Genomic DNA, 18,580 nt, shown 5'->3' with positions numbered 1-18,580 from the left:
CAATGTTTTTTTCCCTATTGCCACAAATATACCCGTGCTACTTAAGACAGGTTTTGTGCTCTGGGGTCAAAAATGAGCTGCTGATTTAAGCAACAGTACAAAAGCAGCACCTGTTGAGTTCATAAACAGCTACCAGAAAGTGATTCTGTGCCAAACGCTGTTTGTATGTTATAAAACAAAAACAAAACAATTACTGTGAAAAACACAAAGGGTCCGGCTTTTTTGATTTGTTTCCAAACTGTTTTCCAAACAGTTTCCAAACTGAAACACATGCACAATTAAAAGACAATAAATAAGAAGTTATAATTATTTTGCATGAATATAATCCTACAATGCACTAAAAATCAAAAAGAAAATGCTGAAGAGATTAAACCACCAGCAAGTCCAAAGCAAAATATGAAACTATTAGGATGCAAATGTGTTATTTTAAGAAAAGATACAAGAACTGATATAAAGTAAATGTGCAAGTCACTGAGGACAAAAGCATCTAACAAATGCATGCATGTAAAGTAAAGTGTAAAAAGACTAAAGATATGCAACATGATTTTTACTTAACATCCTAATAATTTTTGCCATAAAAGAAAAATAGATAATTTTGACTCAGACAATGTGTTTTTGCCTAATGCTACAAATATACTCGTGCTACTTAAGGTTTTGTGCTCCAGGGTCACAAATGAGCTGCTAATTTAGGCAACTGTACAAAAGCATCACCTGTTGAGTTCATAAACAGCTACCAGAAATTAAGTATGTTATAAAACAAAACAATTACTGTGAAAAACACAAAGGGTCCAGCTCTTCGTGTAGAATTTTGATTTTGTTCCTCAAACAGAAACACATGCAAAATCAAAAGTCAATAAATAAGTTATAATTATTTTGCATGAAAATAATGCCACAATGCACTAAAAATAAAAAAGAACATGCTGAAGAGATTAAACCACCAGCAAGTCCAGAGCAAAATATGAAACTATTAGGATGCAAATGTATTATTTTAAGCAAAGATACACTGATAATGCTAACAAATGCATGCATGTAAAGGAAAGTGTAAAAAGACCAAAGACAAGAGCTGTTTGGTGTCAGCTTTTATTCTGTGATGAAATCTATTCTTACTGACAGGAACCAAAGCCAGTCTGACCTGGACAGAACTAAATATCAGATTTATAAATGCTGTGGCTGTGATCATGCAGTTATATGGCTAGATAATTAGATGATTTCTTCCCATAATCATCTGGAAAGCTTTTCAGTATCAGTGTGGACATGCACTCCATCTGTTCAACCAGAGAGAGCTCAATAATTAACACATTTCCATAAATAACCTTTGAACTCAACTGATGATTTAATGAAGAGTCAAAACAAATATTATCTCAATATAACCTTATACAAATAATGATATGAGTACAGTAACAGATCACATGACAGCACAGTTCTTCTTCTGCGCTGCTGGATTCTGTGGGCTTGTCCCTGCGCTCCTGTGTGCGTCTGCTGAAGAGTTTCCAGTGTGATCACGTGGAAGCACACGCTGATGAGAGGAAAGCGCTGAAGAGCTCGACGCGGATCCACTGGAGCGAGACAGACTCTGAGCGGGACGGACAGCGGTCCGGTTCATGTTCAGGTCTGCACTCTTCACGGAATACTTCACCGCTGTGGCTTCACTGTTCAACAGAGTCATGGACCGCTGAGACGATGAATGGTCCAGTCTCTGAGCTGCCAGAACCGGATTGACATCCATTCTAGGACCATATGAGACAGGAAGTGCAGAGAAAATGCTTTCAGTTGAGACAGGAAGTGCATTCGAGGCACTTTTCCTTGAGACAGAATGTGCAGTGGAGACACTTTTAGCTGAGACAGGAAGTTCAGTGGAAATGCATTTTCCTGAGACAGGAAGTGTATTCAAGGCGCTTTCAGTTGATACAGGAAGTGTAGTGTAGACACTTTTAGGTGAGACAGGAAGTGCAGTGGAAATGCTTTTCCCTGAGACAGGAAGTGTATTCAAGGCACTTTCAGTTGAGACAGGAAGTGCAGTGTAGAAACTTTTAGCTCCAAGTGCAGTGGAGATGTGTTCAGTAGAGACAGGAAGTGCATTCGAGGCATTTTCGATTGAGACAGGAAATGCAGTGGAGACACTTTTAGCTGAGACAGGAAGTGCAAAGGAGATGTGTTCAGTAGAGACAGGAAGTGTTTTCAAGGCACTTTCAGTTGAGACAGGAAGTGCAGTGTAGAAACTTTTAGCTCCAAGTGCAGTGGAGATGTGTTCAGTAGAGACAGGAAGTGCATTCGAGGCACTTTCGGTTGAGATAGAAAATGCAGTGGAGGCACTATTAGCTAAGACAGGAAGTGCAAAGGAGATGTGTTCAGTAGAGACAGGAAGTGCATTCGAGGCACTTTCGGTTGAGACAGGAAGTGTAGTGTAGACACTTTTAGCTGAGACAGGAAGTGCAAAGGAGATGTGTTCAGTAGAGACAGGAAGTGCATTCGAGGCACTTTCGGTTGAGACAGGAAATGCAGTGTAGACACTTTTAGCTGAGACAGGAAGTGCAGTGGACATGTGTTCAGTAGAGACAGGAAGTGCATTCGAGGCACTTTCGGTTGAGACAGGAATTGCTGTGACTTTTTTATCTGAAAAGTCAGTAGAGACGTCCACAATTGTGCCTAAAACTGTAATGAGAGGTTCTGTTCGTTTAGAGGAGGATGAAGTGCGTTTTGGTTTAGAATCTGGACGCTTGCGTGACCTGACAGAGCTTCTGCATCTGCTTGAGTTGGTGAAGATGAGTGGTTGTGTGGCTTTATGGGTTTGACACGTTTCTTCTGCATCTACCTGAGTGTCACCAAACTGCAACATTGGTAAACGCTTGTTACTGTCCTCATAGGTGATAAGAAACTCTGGGTAGATCTGACACCTGTTGAACACTACAAAAATGGACGGGTCGCGCTTATCGTTGACACAGCTGTCATACAGCCTTCCTTCAGCGGTTTTGGCGGGAGGGTGGCGGAAATGAGGCGCTCCTCTGGTGTAGTGTCCGACCAGCACCCTGCACACGAACATCAGCCTCTCCGCAGACCCATCCGCTCGCTCATTCCAGTAGCTGGCGTCCTTGGAGAAATAAATCCCTGTCAGAAAAGATGAAAACAACATCAGTTTGTTAAAGGGGTCATCGGATGCTCATTTTCCACAAGTTCATATGATTCTTTAGGGTCTTAATGAAGTCTATAATACATTTTGGTTAAAAATTCTCAATAGTAGTGTAATAAAACACCCTGCAAAAAAATCAACTCATTTTATTGCATGCTCCTTTAAATGCAAATGAGCTCTGCTCGCTCCGCCCCTCTCTGCTGTTCGATTATGAGCCGTAATGTTTACATTAGCCTCATTTAGCCGTGTTTATTAAGAAAGGCCGTTTGCAAAGATGCATAAAATACCCTTCAACTCACTTCTGCTGTGGGTGAAGCTGCATCAGAAATGATTCCCACAAACATAGACGCACATGTAGATCGGGATCAGTGCTTTCCTTTTTAAAAACGAATGTAACGTTAATCCTCTGCGTCTTCAGCGGCTCAGATGTCGGGAGTAAATGACGACTGCTGTGTTCATTATAACATCGGTGAGGGCGGGGCTAAGGTAAGACACTCATGTCAATCAACTATTGTGGGAGGGGCCTCTGTCTGTGTGTCGTCACACCCACAAGAAGCTTTTAAAAAGGGGATATTACTTTTAAAGATTAAAAAAATACCACTGGGTGGATTTTTATCATTGCAGGGTGATTGCCAACACACATTAATGTTCAAACAGCATGGAAAAGTGAGTTTTGCATCCGATGACCCCTTTAAAACAAATACGGTCAATCTGAATCATTTCCAGGAATCAGAAACACACCTTGTCCATATACTGCTGTGTCAGACTCCTCAAAGTCGAGGTTTCTCTGACACGCAGCTTCAACAAGAGAGCATTTAGTGGCGTGGAATAGAAGCCGCTCGCCGTATTTCTCCTGCTTGTTTGTAATTTTCATTTCTTCCTTTTTTCTGTGGAAAAAACACATGATTATGCAAACTAAAAGGTGGATGATCTGCGAAAGACGATCAGTTCTGATACCCACGTCATGAAGTCTTCCCAGAGTTGTCTGTTCTGCACGCGCTCGATCTGTCGGATGGTAAAACCGCTCAGAGTTTGGGTGAAGTGCTCACGGACTCTCATGTAATCTCTGTGAGACGGCGGGAGACGGACTCTCTGCAGATGAACCAGAGATCTGTAGTATTCGTGTGCAGTGGTGGTGAAACAAACAACAACAACGAAAAAATCCAAACCTGAAATCCAGAGTCAGGAATGGCTGTTTGATTCCAAAATTTAGGAACGCCTTTATAAAAGCGAGTCTTACGGGAGCCGCAACTTCTGGAAAACAAGATCAGTCAGAATAACACAAAACAACAGGCAGATGTATGACATAAACACACCGGGGATCAGTGTTGGGGGTTATGCAAGTTACGTAATAATATTACTTTTTCCAAGTAACTAGTAAAGTAATGCATTACTTTTTAATTGACAAGACAATATCTGAGTTACTTTTTCAAATAAGTAACGCCTGTTACTTTTCCCATTCATTTATTGATTAAAAGCTCTCCTGTCCCCATGTTGAGAGAAATTGTGAGTAAGATGTTCCTTTAGTTCTAGAATAAATGTGAACATGCATTAATTCATCTCACTCACTAAAAAAAACAATCCAGTGTTCTTCAAAATGAATAAAAGCAGTCAAATTCAACACAAACCTGCAGTAATTAAATATGTTAAATAATACAAATATCCTTTATGTATTTAATCCCATTTTATTAACCTTTAATGATCCACTTCATCCATACTAATAAGCAAAAATTACTCAAGATAATCTAACATTTGTTTTCCTATTTGTTTTATTGCTTTGAGTTGATTTGTTCTTCTGCGGTCTACTGTACAGACGGCAATTTACTTTTCTCTAAGCCTGAGGCTTTTGCTGTGAAAAAGCTTTTACATTTGACAAAAGTAGGACTTTTTATATTTGAAACAAGCGAGCTCTGCCCAGATTTAAAAATTAACGCAAAAGTAACGCAACGCATTACTTTCCATAAAAAGTAACTCAATATTGTAATGCATTCCTTTTAAAGTAATTTTCCTCAACACTGCTAGTGAGTGGCATCACCTCGCTTTGGTGATCTGGACGTCGACCGACGAGACAAACGCGGGCCGGCGCCTGACGGGTCTCTCTGTGCCGCTCACTTCATTTCTTTGTTTCATGTCTGTGAACAAGATTAGCAGTAACTAGATCAGACAAAAACACACATCTGAAAGTTTAAAATAACTGAAATGCTTGAAGGTTTAAAGGTTTTACTCAAAGAAGAAGGACAATTTATGTTTTAGCATGTTGATAGCATGTTTAGCAGACTGCTAGCAACTTTTGAGAAGTTATTTGCATGAATTAACATTTTCCCAACATGTTTTAACACTAAGTTAACATGATTTAACATGTTGCTAGCATAAATTAAAATGTTGCCAGCATGTTTTAGTACATGGCTTAAATGAATTAGCATGTTGTAGCACAAGGCTAAAAGTAATTCGCACATTGCTAACATGAATTAGCATGTTGCTAGCATGTTTCTGGCATGTTTATCATGTTGTTAACATTAATTAGCATGTTGTTAGCATGTTAACACTATGCTAGCATGCCGTAGCACAAGGCTAACAATCATTTGCACAATGATAACATGAATTAACATGTTGCTAACATGTTTCTGGCATGTTTATCATGTTGTTTACATTAATTAGCATGTTGTTAGCATGTTAACACTATGCTAGCATGCGGTAGCACAAGGCTAACAGTCATTTGCACAATGATAACATGAATTAGCATGTTGTTATCATGTTTCTGGCATGTTTATCATGTTGTTTACATGAATTAGCATGTTGTTAACATGTTAACACTATGCTAGCATGCGGTAGCACAAGGCTAACAGTCATTTGCACATTGATAACATGAATTAACATGTTGCTAGCATGTTTCTGGCATGTTTATCATGTTGTTTACATGAATTAGCATGTTGTTAGCATGTTAACACTATGCTAGCATGCAGTAGCACAAGGCTAACAATCATTTGCACATTGATAACATGAATTAGCATGTTGCTAGCATGTTTCTGGCATGTTTATCATGTTGTTTACATGAATTAGCATGTTGTTAGCATGTTAACACTATGTTAGCATGCAGTAGCACAAGGCTAACAATCATTTGCACATTGATAACATGAATTAGCATGTTGCTAGCATGTTTATGGCATGTTTATCATGTTGTTTACATTAATTAGCATGTTGTTACCATGTTAACACTATGCTAGCATGCGGTAGCACAAGGCTAACAATCATTTGCACATTGATAACATGAATTAGCATTTTGCTAGCATGTTTCTGGCATGTTTATCATGTTGTTAATATGAATTAGCATGTTGTTAGCATGTTAACACTATGCTAGCATGCGGTAGCACAAGGCTAACAGTCATTTGCACATTGATAACATGAATTAGCATGTTGCTAGCATGTTTCTGGCATGTTTATCATGTTGTTTACATGAATTAGCATGTAGTAGCACAAGGCTAACAATCATTTGCACATTGATAACATGAATTAGCATGTTGCTAGCATGTTTATCATGTTGTTTACATTAATTAGCATGTTGTTAGCATGTTAACACTATGCTAGCATGCGGTAGCACAAGGCTAACAATCATTTGCACATTGATAACATGAATTAGCATTTTGCTAGCATGTTTCTGGCATGTTTATCATGTTGTTTACATGAATTAGCATGTTGTTAGCATGTTAACACTATGCTAGCATGCGGTAGCACAAGGCTAACAGTCATTTGCACATTGATAACATGAATTAGCATGTTGCTAGCATGTTTCTGGCATGTTTATCATGTTGTTTACATGAATTAGCATGTTGTTAGCATGTTAACACTATGCTAGCATGCGGTAGCACAAGGCTAACAGTCATTTGCACATTGATAACATGAATTAGCATGTTGCTAGCATGTTTCTGGCATGTTTATCATGTTGTTTACATGAATTAGCATGTTGTTAGCATGTTAACACTATGCTAGCATGCGGTAGCACAAGGCTAACAGTCATTTGCACATTGATAACATGAATTAGCATGATGCTAGCATGTTTCTGCCATGTTTATTATGTTGCTAAGTGCTAACATGAATTAGCTTGTTTATAACATGTTTCTTTCGATTAATATGGTGCTAACGTGAGGTATGCTATGCTAGCATGTCGTAACACATGGCTAACAATTATTTGCACAATGCTAGCATGAATTAACATGTTGCTAGCATGTTTCTAAGATTTTTTTAACATGAATTAACATGTTCCTAACATGTTTACTTTGTAACTTTGCTCGTCTGGTTTTTACGAAAAGCGTTAGTTTGATCAGTTAGAAAAGAAGCAGCATATGGAGTCAGAACAGTCTGAAGGCCAAACCCAAGTTTAGTGGTTGTAGCCAGTGTTGCCAGATCAGGTTGACGATTTCCAGCCCAAAAGCTCACCAAAACCCGCCCACTTCAACAAAAACCAGCCCAAATTTTAACTGCCAAAATAATGAGAATTTTATTGCCATGTCAAGGTTAATAAGGACCATTTTTATCTCTTTAAAAAAGAATAATGACAAAATAAAATAAAGATAAATCAATTTCACAGGAATATGGATCAAAACAGTCCGAAAATATGCGTAAAATGTCTTCTTTTCAAAGTGGAAATTAACCGATGACTTTAACCCTTGGAAAAACACATGCATCATTTTCAATGTCCACAGTAAAAATATGCTAATTTCTGTGCAAAAAGTGCACAATAAAGTGATGAGAAACAATGTAGCTGGCATTTACGTTCATGCACACACCCACGTTTTCTTATTTCAGTTACAATTATATTTAGAAGTCTTCTATTCATCTCTCACCACGTGTAATCCACTTAGACTTTTATCGTGTAACTTATATTTAGGCCACTTTGCCATCGCAATTACTTAAAATGAATAAATGAATAAGCTGCATATTCAAAATCTTGCCCGTTATAGGGCCAAAACCCCGTCACTCGCAAGTCATCACATCTCACTAACGTTAAAGACGTAAATTGATTGACAGGTCTCTGTTAAACTAAACCAGTAAGGGTTGCGTTAAGCAAAAATGAGTTGATGACTGCACTACACATTATATTACTGTGATACTTTGAGCTCGAAGGTATTAAAATAACAATCACTAATGATAAAAGCGAAGAAAAAAGCAGCTGATTGGCCGGCTTTTATTTTTTTAAAGCAGCCCAAATTTTGTCTACCCGCCCAATGCGTTATTCTCCGGTCCAAGCCGATCAAAAGAAGCCCAATTGGGCGGAAACCCGCCCAATCTGGCAACACTGATTGTAGCTTAAAAGCTTTAGAAGAAGCTACGTTTACAAATTTGGTTGAAGATGAAGAAGATGGTCATGTTGGATTAGTCAAGATCTGGGTATAGTCTCCACAGAACAAACCTCTGAAGCAGAGTTCATAAAAGTGGTGTCCCGCTGTAAACTTCACAGTGTTCTCCCGATCCTGCTGTAGATACTCCTGATATCTGAGCTCCAGCTGCTCACTGCTGACCGAAGACAACCGGTGCATCTCTGACTGAGAGGAACAGCATCATAAACAGAGGCCAGATTCACCAAACATTCTTAAGAAGACATTTATTCTTAAAGGGGTCATGGGATGCCCATTTTCCACAAGTTCATATGATTCTTTAGGGTCTTAATGAAAAGTCTCTAATTTACCTTTGTTAAAAATTCTCAAAAGGAGTGTAAAAAAACACTCTTTTACCTTGTCAAAATCAGCTCTGCAAAATTTCAGCTCATTTTAAGCCTGGGCTCTTTAAATGTAAATGAGCTCTGCTCGCCCCGCCCCTCTCTGATGAGGAATTACAAGCTGTATGCTGCGTCCCAATTCGCATACTATCCGTCCTAAATAGTATTCGAAAATAGAATTAGTATGTCCCAAATCGTAGTATGTTTAAAAAAGTATTCCAAAGATTCCCGGATGGTCTACTACTTAACTTCAGAATTCGAAGTGCGGATCAATGCACACTCTAACGGCTAATATTGCCCACAACACATTGCGCTGTGAACGAGGATTCGATTAGAACTACAAACACGCATAAAAAGTGTTAAAAAACTACAAACATGGAGGAAATGCGCGACCAACGGACAGGTAGAGAAAGGGGTTTGAGTGATAAATAATCAGTGTGTAACCTAATAAAAAACTATTTTTTTAAATGTTATCCTCGTTATATTTCATGTGCAGCAACATTATGAACTTTTATAATGGTATGTTTGGTCATTAACGTTTAAATGCATAATTATGCAAACAGTAGCAGAGTTCTCGGTGTGAAAGACTCCTGAAAGAACGTGCCTCTTCATTTCTCTCTAATACGGTAGGAAATTAAATTAAACGAAATGTAGATAATGTTAACTGTGATGATTGACAGGGCAGTTTAAACAGTGACAGGATTAAGGTAACTAAGCAACAGAGCGTCCGTTACAGAAACAGTTATGATGAAGTAGTATGTCCCAAAGCTTGCCTACTATTCTGCTACATACTCAAAAGTATGTACTTTTTCTTCACAAAAAGAGTACATACTTTTAGGGCGTAGTATAAGTAGGCGAATTGGGACACAGCAGTAATGTTTACTTTAGCCGCATTTAGCTGTGTAACATGTATAAACATGTTTCCTAATCCCTCATCAAAGAGGGGCGGGGCGAGCAGAGCTCATTTGCATTTAAAGGGCCCATGCCTAAAAAGAGCTGAAATTTTGCAGAGCTGATTTTGACAAGGTAAAAGGTTGTTTTTTTTACACTACTATTGAGAATTTTTAACCAAAGTATGTCAGAGACTTTTTATTAAGACCCTAAAGAATCATATGAACGTGTGGAAAATGGCCATCCGATGACCCCTTTAAGAACATTCTCACAAACTTCTTAGAATTCATTTTAAGAAATTTCTTATTTTATTTCTTAAGAAGATGTTCGCGAATCCAGCCCCAGATCCTGTCTGATCACAAACAAACAGACCAATGAGAGTCAGGACATACTATGGATGCGTACTGGATCCAGCGGTTGTAGTCGTCCTTCCAGTACCAGCTCCAGGACGTGGTGAGGGCGAAGTTGGGCAGAAGAACAGAAGATTGTGTGGAGAGACGCCGGACCTCAGCTCGACGCAGAGTCATTTCCTCAAAATAAATGGGCTCGCTTCCAGAACTGTGCAGACGCATACATTATTCATTCACGTTTCACATTCATCTTAGTACTAGCAGTTTGGGGCTCAAATGGTTTAGTTAGGTTTCTCAAATGTGACCCTGGACCACAAAACCAGTCATAAGGGTCCACTTTTTAAAACTGCGATTTACACGTCATCTAATAAATAAGCTTTGCATTGATGTATGTTTTGTTTGGATAGGACAATATTTAAAAATCTGCAATCTGAAGGTTAAAAAAATCAAAATATTGAGAAAATTACCTCTGAGGTTGTCCAAATGAAGTTCTTAGCAATGCATATTACTAATCAAAAATTAACTTTTGATATAATTACAGTAGGAAATTTACAATTTTATGATTTATCTTCATGGAACATGATCTTTTCCTAATATCCTAATGATTTTTGGCATAAAATCGACAATTTTGACCCATACAATGTACTGTTGGCTATTGCTACAAATAAACCTGTGCTACTTAAGACTTTGGTTTTGTGCTCCAGAGTCACAAATCTCTAAATTCTGGTGCTAGATGAAAATTAAAATGCATTTTAAACAATCTAGGAAAATGTGATTTACATTTACATTCATGCATTTGGCAAAATTTGACTTGTTTTCTAGTACAAATATGTAAATATCCTTAAATCAAGTCACATTTGTTTTAGAAGTAACACGACTGAAGATGTTAAGTCCTGATTTCTGTAAAATATCCTAAAATTAATTATGATTTTGCTTACAATAAGAACAAGGAAGCTTAAATTTCTTCGTAAGTTTGAAGCAATTGTAAGGGGGAAAAATGTTTGTTTTTTGATGTGTATATTTATGTCTTTAAATAAATTAAAGTTAAATTTCTGGAAAACAACTTTTGTTGCAGTATAATACAACTGCATATAAGACACAATAGTTTTATGTGATAAACAAATATATTTTAACCTTTTATATAAACTATTGAACATTTTAACGTTTTAAAGCATAAAAGTTGATGGGACAGAAATCCTACAGGTTTCCATAAAAGTATATAATTTATAATATGTGACCCTGGACCACAAAACCAGTCTGAAGTATATAAATACATTGTATGGATTAAAATAGATTTTTTTTTTTATGCCAAAAATCATTTGGATATTAAGTAAAAATCATGTTCCAGATATTTTGTAAATTTCCTACCACAAATATATCACAACTTAAGTTTCGATTAGTAATATGCATTGCTAAGAACTTCATTCAGACAAGTTTACAGGCGATTTTGTTCATATCTATATATATATATATATATATTTTTTTTTTTTTTTTTTTTTTTTTTTGCACCCTCAGATTGTTTCTTGGCTAAATATTGTTTTTTTTTTTGTCTTTGTTTAGCTTTCAGATGATGTATGAATCTCAATTTTTAAAAAAAATACTCTAATGACTGGTTTTGTGGTCCAGAGTCATATATTCTGGGTGTTTTGAAGATTTTGTGAGTTTGGAAGCACAGTTTCCTGTCCTGTGAATGTTACCTGTGTATGTTGGATGGGTGGCAGTAATCCTGCTCGATCTGTTCACCGTTGGGTAAGTTGTGCCACATGTGGCCCACCTTCACCTCCCACTTATAGGGCATTTTCCAGTGTGTTTTACTGCATTTATCTGATGGACAGAAGAACACACTGAGATCCCAATCTCGCTCACTGATGTATTGTGCAGTGGTTTATGAAAGATGACTGTGCACAAATTAATAAAGAGCAATGTGCCTTATTTCTGTTCACACTGTAACTTTAAACAGGCGTGTGTTTATTTGTTATGAACAACGTGGTGTTCAAACATGACTGGAATTATCATTAAACCGGTTGGTCCAGTGCAAGACGTCACTGGTGAGTTACTATAGTGAACTAAAACTAAAAACATACAAACATTGTCGTTACTTTAAATAAAATAAACTAATTATTTCAGCTAGGTGCAACATTTCTCATTTTCATTTAGTTTAACTTCATGTACTAAAATAACTAAAACTAAAATAAAATAATAAAAACTATACAGACATATTTTCAAAAATAAATAAACAATTAATAAAATTTTAACAAATGAAAATGAAAACAGAATGTATAAAAATGTATCTAAGATATTAATAAAAAAATTACACAAATGATAAAAACCCAGAAAAAAGTGATAAAAAATTTAACTAATTTAATACTGTATATTATATATACATTATATATATTGTATATAAACTTTAATTTTTACTAAAATAACATTGTTTGCTGATGATTTGCTGATGAAAAATGATTTAAAAATGTTTAAAACTAGTTTTAAAAACATTGTGGGAAAATGTTATTAAAACATTGACATTTCTAGATTTCTGTTGTGATAAGAATGTTATTTAAAGGTTACGAAAACATTGTTTTAAGTTTATTTTCATTTAAAATATAACGTAATTCGGGTGTTTCTTTTTAATATTCTAAGAGTGTCCAGTTTTCTTGTTGTAAATAGAACATTATTTAAAAAACATGAGGATGTATAGCAATTTTTAATTAAGTTTCATAAAAAGCATACAAATATTTTCGTTACTTAAAATAAAATAAACTTATAATGAAATTTAAAAAATGTATCTATTATTTATTATTAGCTAATTTATTTAAGCTTCCAATGCAACATTTATCATTTTAATTAAAAGTAACAAAATTACTACAATTTTAACTCCAATTTAAAATGGAAACAGAAAAAATAAAAGTTAAAATGAATCCAGAATATTAATAAAAACTAACAAAAATGACAAAAACCTATTTTAATAAAACCTATTTTAATTTTAATAAAAACAACTCTACTAAAATAAGATTGTTGTTTGCTGATTGGCCATATAACATACAGTCAGTTATCAGCGTTACAAAGAAAAGGAAATTTATAATCATTAATATTATTGATTTGGCTGCACTGTTGCAATTAGAACATCATTTTAGAGCTTACAAATTTTCAATTTTAAGTTTTAATAAATTTTCTTTTCAATATTCTTAGAATTTTAAAATGTCCCCATTTCTTGTTGTAATTAAAACATTTTTTAAATGTTGCAAAAATGATTTTTTTTTAGAACATTCATTAAGCACAAATATCTTGAGGACAATGTTGTTCTAAGAACGTTTTCTTAACGTTATGAGAATGTGCATCAAATTAAATTTTTTTTGTAAAGTTTAGTTTAATATTTTAATTAAAATTAAAATCAAAACAGAAAATATAAAAACGACTTCAAAATATTAAAAAAAAAAATGATAAAAACCCAGACCAAAGTGATAAATGAAAAACTTTGTGTTTTTTTATTTTAAGTTTTTAAGTAACTAAACTTAACTAAAATTTGATATACATTCTCACAATGTTGAGAAAAAGTTCTTAGAAGATATTTGTGCTTAATGAATGTTCTACAAAAACATTTTTGCAATATTTAAATTATGTTTTAATTACAACAAGAAAATGGGATATTTTAAAATTCTTAGAATATAAAAGAAAAAGAAACATCCAAAAGACTATTTACTGAGTGAGAACACGTTAGTAAAACATAAAAAAAATGTAATTAAGTTACAAAAAAGCATACAAACATTTCCGTTACTTGAAATAAAATAAACTTTAATTTAAAAAAAATGTATTTTATTAAAAAAAAATATTAATAAAATCTAACAAAAATGCCTATAGCCTAAACCAAAGTGTTAAATAAATATAGAAATGAAAACTAATTCAATATACTAATAAAAAAACTAATTTGCTAAAATAACATTGATGTTTGCTGAAAAAAGCGTTCCCTGTTCGCTGGGCAAACACTGAAATTGATTTTTAGTTTTTTAATATTTGATCAATTTCACAACATTCACAGTCACTTTCCTGTTTTATTACTGTAAAGCTGTTTTGCAAGAAGTGCTTTTTAAATAAGTGTGACTTGACTAAAACAGACGCATTTTTCACTCGTACCTGCTCCGCAGAATCCTCTGAAGACAAACGACAGGCAGATCTCATTCTCTGGGAAGACAAAACAGAACATATTAAATCACAATATGAAACTAACACAACCAATAAACCACTGAGGAGGAACCCTGATACAGTGCCTTGCAAAAGTATTCATACCCCCCTTTTTTTTTTTACATTTTGTTTTGTTGCAGCATTATGATAAACTGCTTCAATTTACTTTTTTCCCACAACAATCTACATCTCATCCACCATAATGACAGCACAAAACAGGTTTGTAACAACTTTGCAAATTTATTACAAATAAAAAACTGAAAAGATCCTGTTGCATAAGTATTCATACCCTTTTCTGGGACACTGTAAATGTATCTCAGGAGCATTCATATTGCTTCTAGATGTTCCTACACTTGGAGTGGAGTTAAACTGTGGCAAATTCATTTGAATGAGTCTGATTTAGAAAGGCACACACCTCTCAGAAAAGGTCTAACAGCTGAAAATGCAGATCAGAGCAAAAACCAAGATAACTGCCTGTAGAGCTCAGAGACAGACTTGCGTTAAGGCGATGATCTAGAGAAGAGTTCAGAAACAAATCTGCTGCGTTGAAGGTTGACAGAAGCATTCTCCATAATGGAAGACGACTGGAACAACTAGGACTCTAGAAAATGTCCAAGCTGACAGAGATGGAGAGGAGAAAAGGTGAGGCAAAGAATGGCAGATAATTGCCAAATGCAGATGTGCAAAGATGCTCACATCAGACCCAAAAACACTTGAGGCTGTAAAGCTGCTTCAACTATGGACTGAGTTAAGGGGATGAATACTTATGCAATCTACTTACTTCAGTGTTTGATTTTTAATGCATCTGTAACATGTGCAAATCTGGTTTTTGCTTTGTCATTATTATGGTAAAAAACTAATTTAAAGCAGTTTAACATAATGCTGCAACAAAACAAAATGTGACAAAAATACCTCCATCAGAGCCTGTGTGAGGCTGGACATCTGTGTTCCTGCGGTCCGCTTGAGTCTTGAGCATCTTGAGCGTGAGGATGTTGCGGTAGATGAAGGGCAGCGAGGGCATGAGCTGATTGGACACTCCTCTGAAGTGCAGTATTTTTCTGACGTGAGGTTCGTGGAAACCGTGTGAGCGTCCGCAGTCCGTGTCGCCGCAGCATCCTCTGATGAAGTTCTCGCACATGTGCAGCTTCCCACACTTCTCTCCTTCCTGGCATTTCCCATGTGGCCCGTGGCCCCGGTTGAACATGATGCACACCTGAGGAACAGAGCGACAGGTGAGCGAGCTGGGATTGAGATGGAATCGTCGTATGTGTGTCAGATGCTCACAGGAGGCAGGAGGCTGCTGTCGGACAGCAGTAACATCACACGCAGATCTTCTCGACTCAGATTGATCATCCGATGAGCTCTCAGGATCCTCGTGTTGTGTTCAGACATCAGCTGGTGTCCATAACTGCAGCCGTGCCTTTAGAAACAGATATAGGTTCACTAGTCATACTTACAATAGTCTGAATGTCGTCTAGGATCACCAGGATATGTTATTTTGTTATTTCTGAATGTTGTCAGAACCAGGGTTGTTGTCCAGGGTCACATATGAACGTTAGGAAAACATTCCATTTATCATTCATGTCCAGCATTAAAATATGTTTTCATGGCCAAAATATATTTTAAATATACGCTGCATGCTGTGAAGCTCAATTAATTATACTTTTGAAATAGAAAATAGATTTCTCATACACTAAAGTACATTTCAAATTGTATTTCATGAGAGGAAAAAAATACATTTCCAATCTCGCAGTAACATACAGTTAGACTAAATGCAAATCTGGGCAGCCTACTAACATTTTAAAATAAATTAATATTTTTTTTAATGTATTTTAATGTTGTAATTTCTTGGACCATTTGAAAGTATGTTCATTGGTGAATTTTATTCAAATGCATTATAAGTTTATTGTTACTGGCAACTAATCAATCAGTTTTTCTTCAAACTTGACATGTGAATGTATTTTCTTGGATTATCTATATATATATATATATTGCTTAAGACATACATACATATTTTATCATTATAAATATACTAGTAGAAAGTACAAATATATTTTGAAACATGTTTTAGTAAATATATATTTTTGCCTATTTTTTTACATTTTTTTTTTTTTTATTCCTGTATACGTTATTGGGAGTGCTACTTCTCTGAATGTTCCTAAATAAGCAGCAACATTAAAAAAACCTATTCCATAATGTTTTTGCACTAAAACGTCACTGTACGTTACATTAATGTTACTGGAGTAACGTTATTTGTTAAAAACCTTTAATAATCCTTTAACTAAACACAAACACACAATACTGAGAGTCTTCATCTTTAATATTTCATATTTTTCAATATATTTTAGAAAATATACAAAAATGTGGTAAAACAAATACTGGTAGAAAGCATATTTACAAATATATTTTGAAACATATTTTAGTAAATATATATATTTTGGCTTTTTTTTTTTTTAACATATTTTATATGTTTTTATTTATTCATTCATTCATTCCTGTATGGGTTAATGGAGTGCTACTTCTCTGAATGTTCCTAAATAAGCAGCAACATTAAAAAAAACGTTCCATAATGTTACTGTACGTTACATTAACGTTACTGGAGTAACGTTATTTGTTTAAAACTTTTTAATCATCGTCTAACTAAACACAAACACAGACTACAGAGTGTCTTCATCTTTAATATTTCATATTCTTTATATATATTTTAGAAAATATACAAAATATGGTCAAAAATATACTGGTAGAAAGTATATTTACAAATATATTTTGAAGAATATTTTAGTAAATATATATATTTTGGCTTTTTTTATTATTTATTCATTCATTCCTGTATGGGTTAATGGAGTGCTACTTCTCTGAATGTTCCTAAATAAGCAGCAACATTAAAAAAAACGTTCCATAATGTTACTGTACGTTACATTAACGTTACTGGAGTAACGTTATTTGTTTTAAACTTTTAATCATCGTCTAACTAAACACAATCACAGACTACAGAGTGTCTTCATCTTTGATATTTCATATTTTTTAAATATATTTTAGAAAATATACAAAATATGGTTAAAAATATTTTTACAAACATATTTTGAAACATATGGCTATTTGACTATTTTTTTTTTTGTACATTATTTATTTATTCATTGCTGTATAGGTTATTGGAGTGCTACTTCTCTGAAAATTCTTAAACAAGCAGCGACAAAAAACGTTCCATGATGTTTTTGCGCTAACACGTGACTGTACGTTACATTAACGTTACTTGAGGAACGTTATTTGCTCATGACGTTACATTATCGTCTAACTAAAATAAACACGAACACACAACACTGAGTGTCTTCATCTTAAACACTACATTTGTTGGTTTAGAAGTTCAAACTTGTTTTTGTTTTGATTGTAAAGTGTGTTTGTGCGCCTTTATTTACAATCAATGACACCTGACACCATTTTTGTGATCTAATCAATGCCTTTCGTTCATTACTGTTGTGACAACTTGCCCCAGAGTGTAGATCTACCTGCTGCAGCGTCCGATCATCAGCTCATATTTACACAGATGGATGTTTTCACATAGCTCGTTGTCACACTCGCTCATTCTACACAGTTTGACGGTAGTTTGTGCGAAAACCTCTTTAGTTTCGTCGCGCTCAATGACGGTGAAGATGTCGCTGCGGCGGAGGATTTGATCCAGTGAATTCTCCGCGGTTATTTCTTTCAGCCCGTATGAAATGTCCAGAAGACGCTCATAATCCATCGATCCGTGATTCCCACACAGAACCGTCAGGATAGTTTCCTCCGCCATGATTTCTGACACCGACCGAACCGCGGAGGGTTTCTATGCGGGTGAATGTCTCTGAACACTGACTCACTGACTCCAGATCAGCGCGTCACTCGGAGAAAACGAAACTTAAGGGAAGAAACTCCCGCCCGGTTTGGTTTAAATGATCACATCATCACAAGATTACATTTAAACTATCAACATTATTATGCAAATATGGGTGTAACCTGTGTGGTACATCGAATATGACCTAAATCATTCACGAGAAATATGAAAAAAAAATATGAGCAGTGATTTAATTAAATTCCAATGATCCAAGAGCGCCTTCAATCACAGGTTTAAAAAGTTAAGGTTATAAAAACGTTGTGGGAACGTTTCTAAAACGTTTAAATCTGTTTAAATCCACGTTTTTTTTATTATACGATAATAATACGACTATAAACTTATTTAACGTTCGTCAAGTAGAAGTAGGCTAACATGAGGACAATTTGAATATGTTCTAAGAACGTTTACGCAACATTATGAGAACGTTCGTCAAGTGAATAACACTTATAAAA

General features: G+C 35.2%; 1 protein-coding gene across 1 annotated transcript; it reads right to left on the bottom strand.

Annotated features, from left to right (window-relative positions):
* Window positions 1–1,079: 1,079 nt before the first annotated feature.
* Window positions 1,080–18,093, bottom strand: LOC141333294 (protein mono-ADP-ribosyltransferase PARP12-like). The gene is made up of 12 exons (XM_073838271.1): window positions 17,764–18,093; window positions 15,542–15,677; window positions 15,170–15,470; window positions 14,210–14,257; window positions 11,779–11,905; window positions 10,124–10,289; window positions 8,535–8,667; window positions 5,163–5,259; window positions 4,297–4,381; window positions 4,089–4,219; window positions 3,869–4,014; window positions 1,080–3,105 (listed from the first exon to the last, which is right to left on the bottom strand). The coding sequence occupies exons 1-12, from the start codon at window positions 18,045–18,047 to the stop codon at window positions 1,406–1,408; spliced, it is 3,354 nt and encodes a 1,117-aa protein (XP_073694372.1). The 5' UTR covers window positions 18,048–18,093; the 3' UTR covers window positions 1,080–1,405.
* Between the last annotated feature and the right edge of the window lie 487 nt (window positions 18,094–18,580).

The sequence above is a fragment of the Garra rufa genome, chromosome 4 (genome assembly GCF_049309525.1).
Source record: "Garra rufa chromosome 4, GarRuf1.0, whole genome shotgun sequence".
Taxonomy (NCBI): domain Eukaryota; kingdom Metazoa; phylum Chordata; class Actinopteri; order Cypriniformes; family Cyprinidae; genus Garra; species Garra rufa.
Note: the sequence above shows the minus strand (reverse complement) of the source record. Positions and strands in the feature narration are given on the sequence as shown.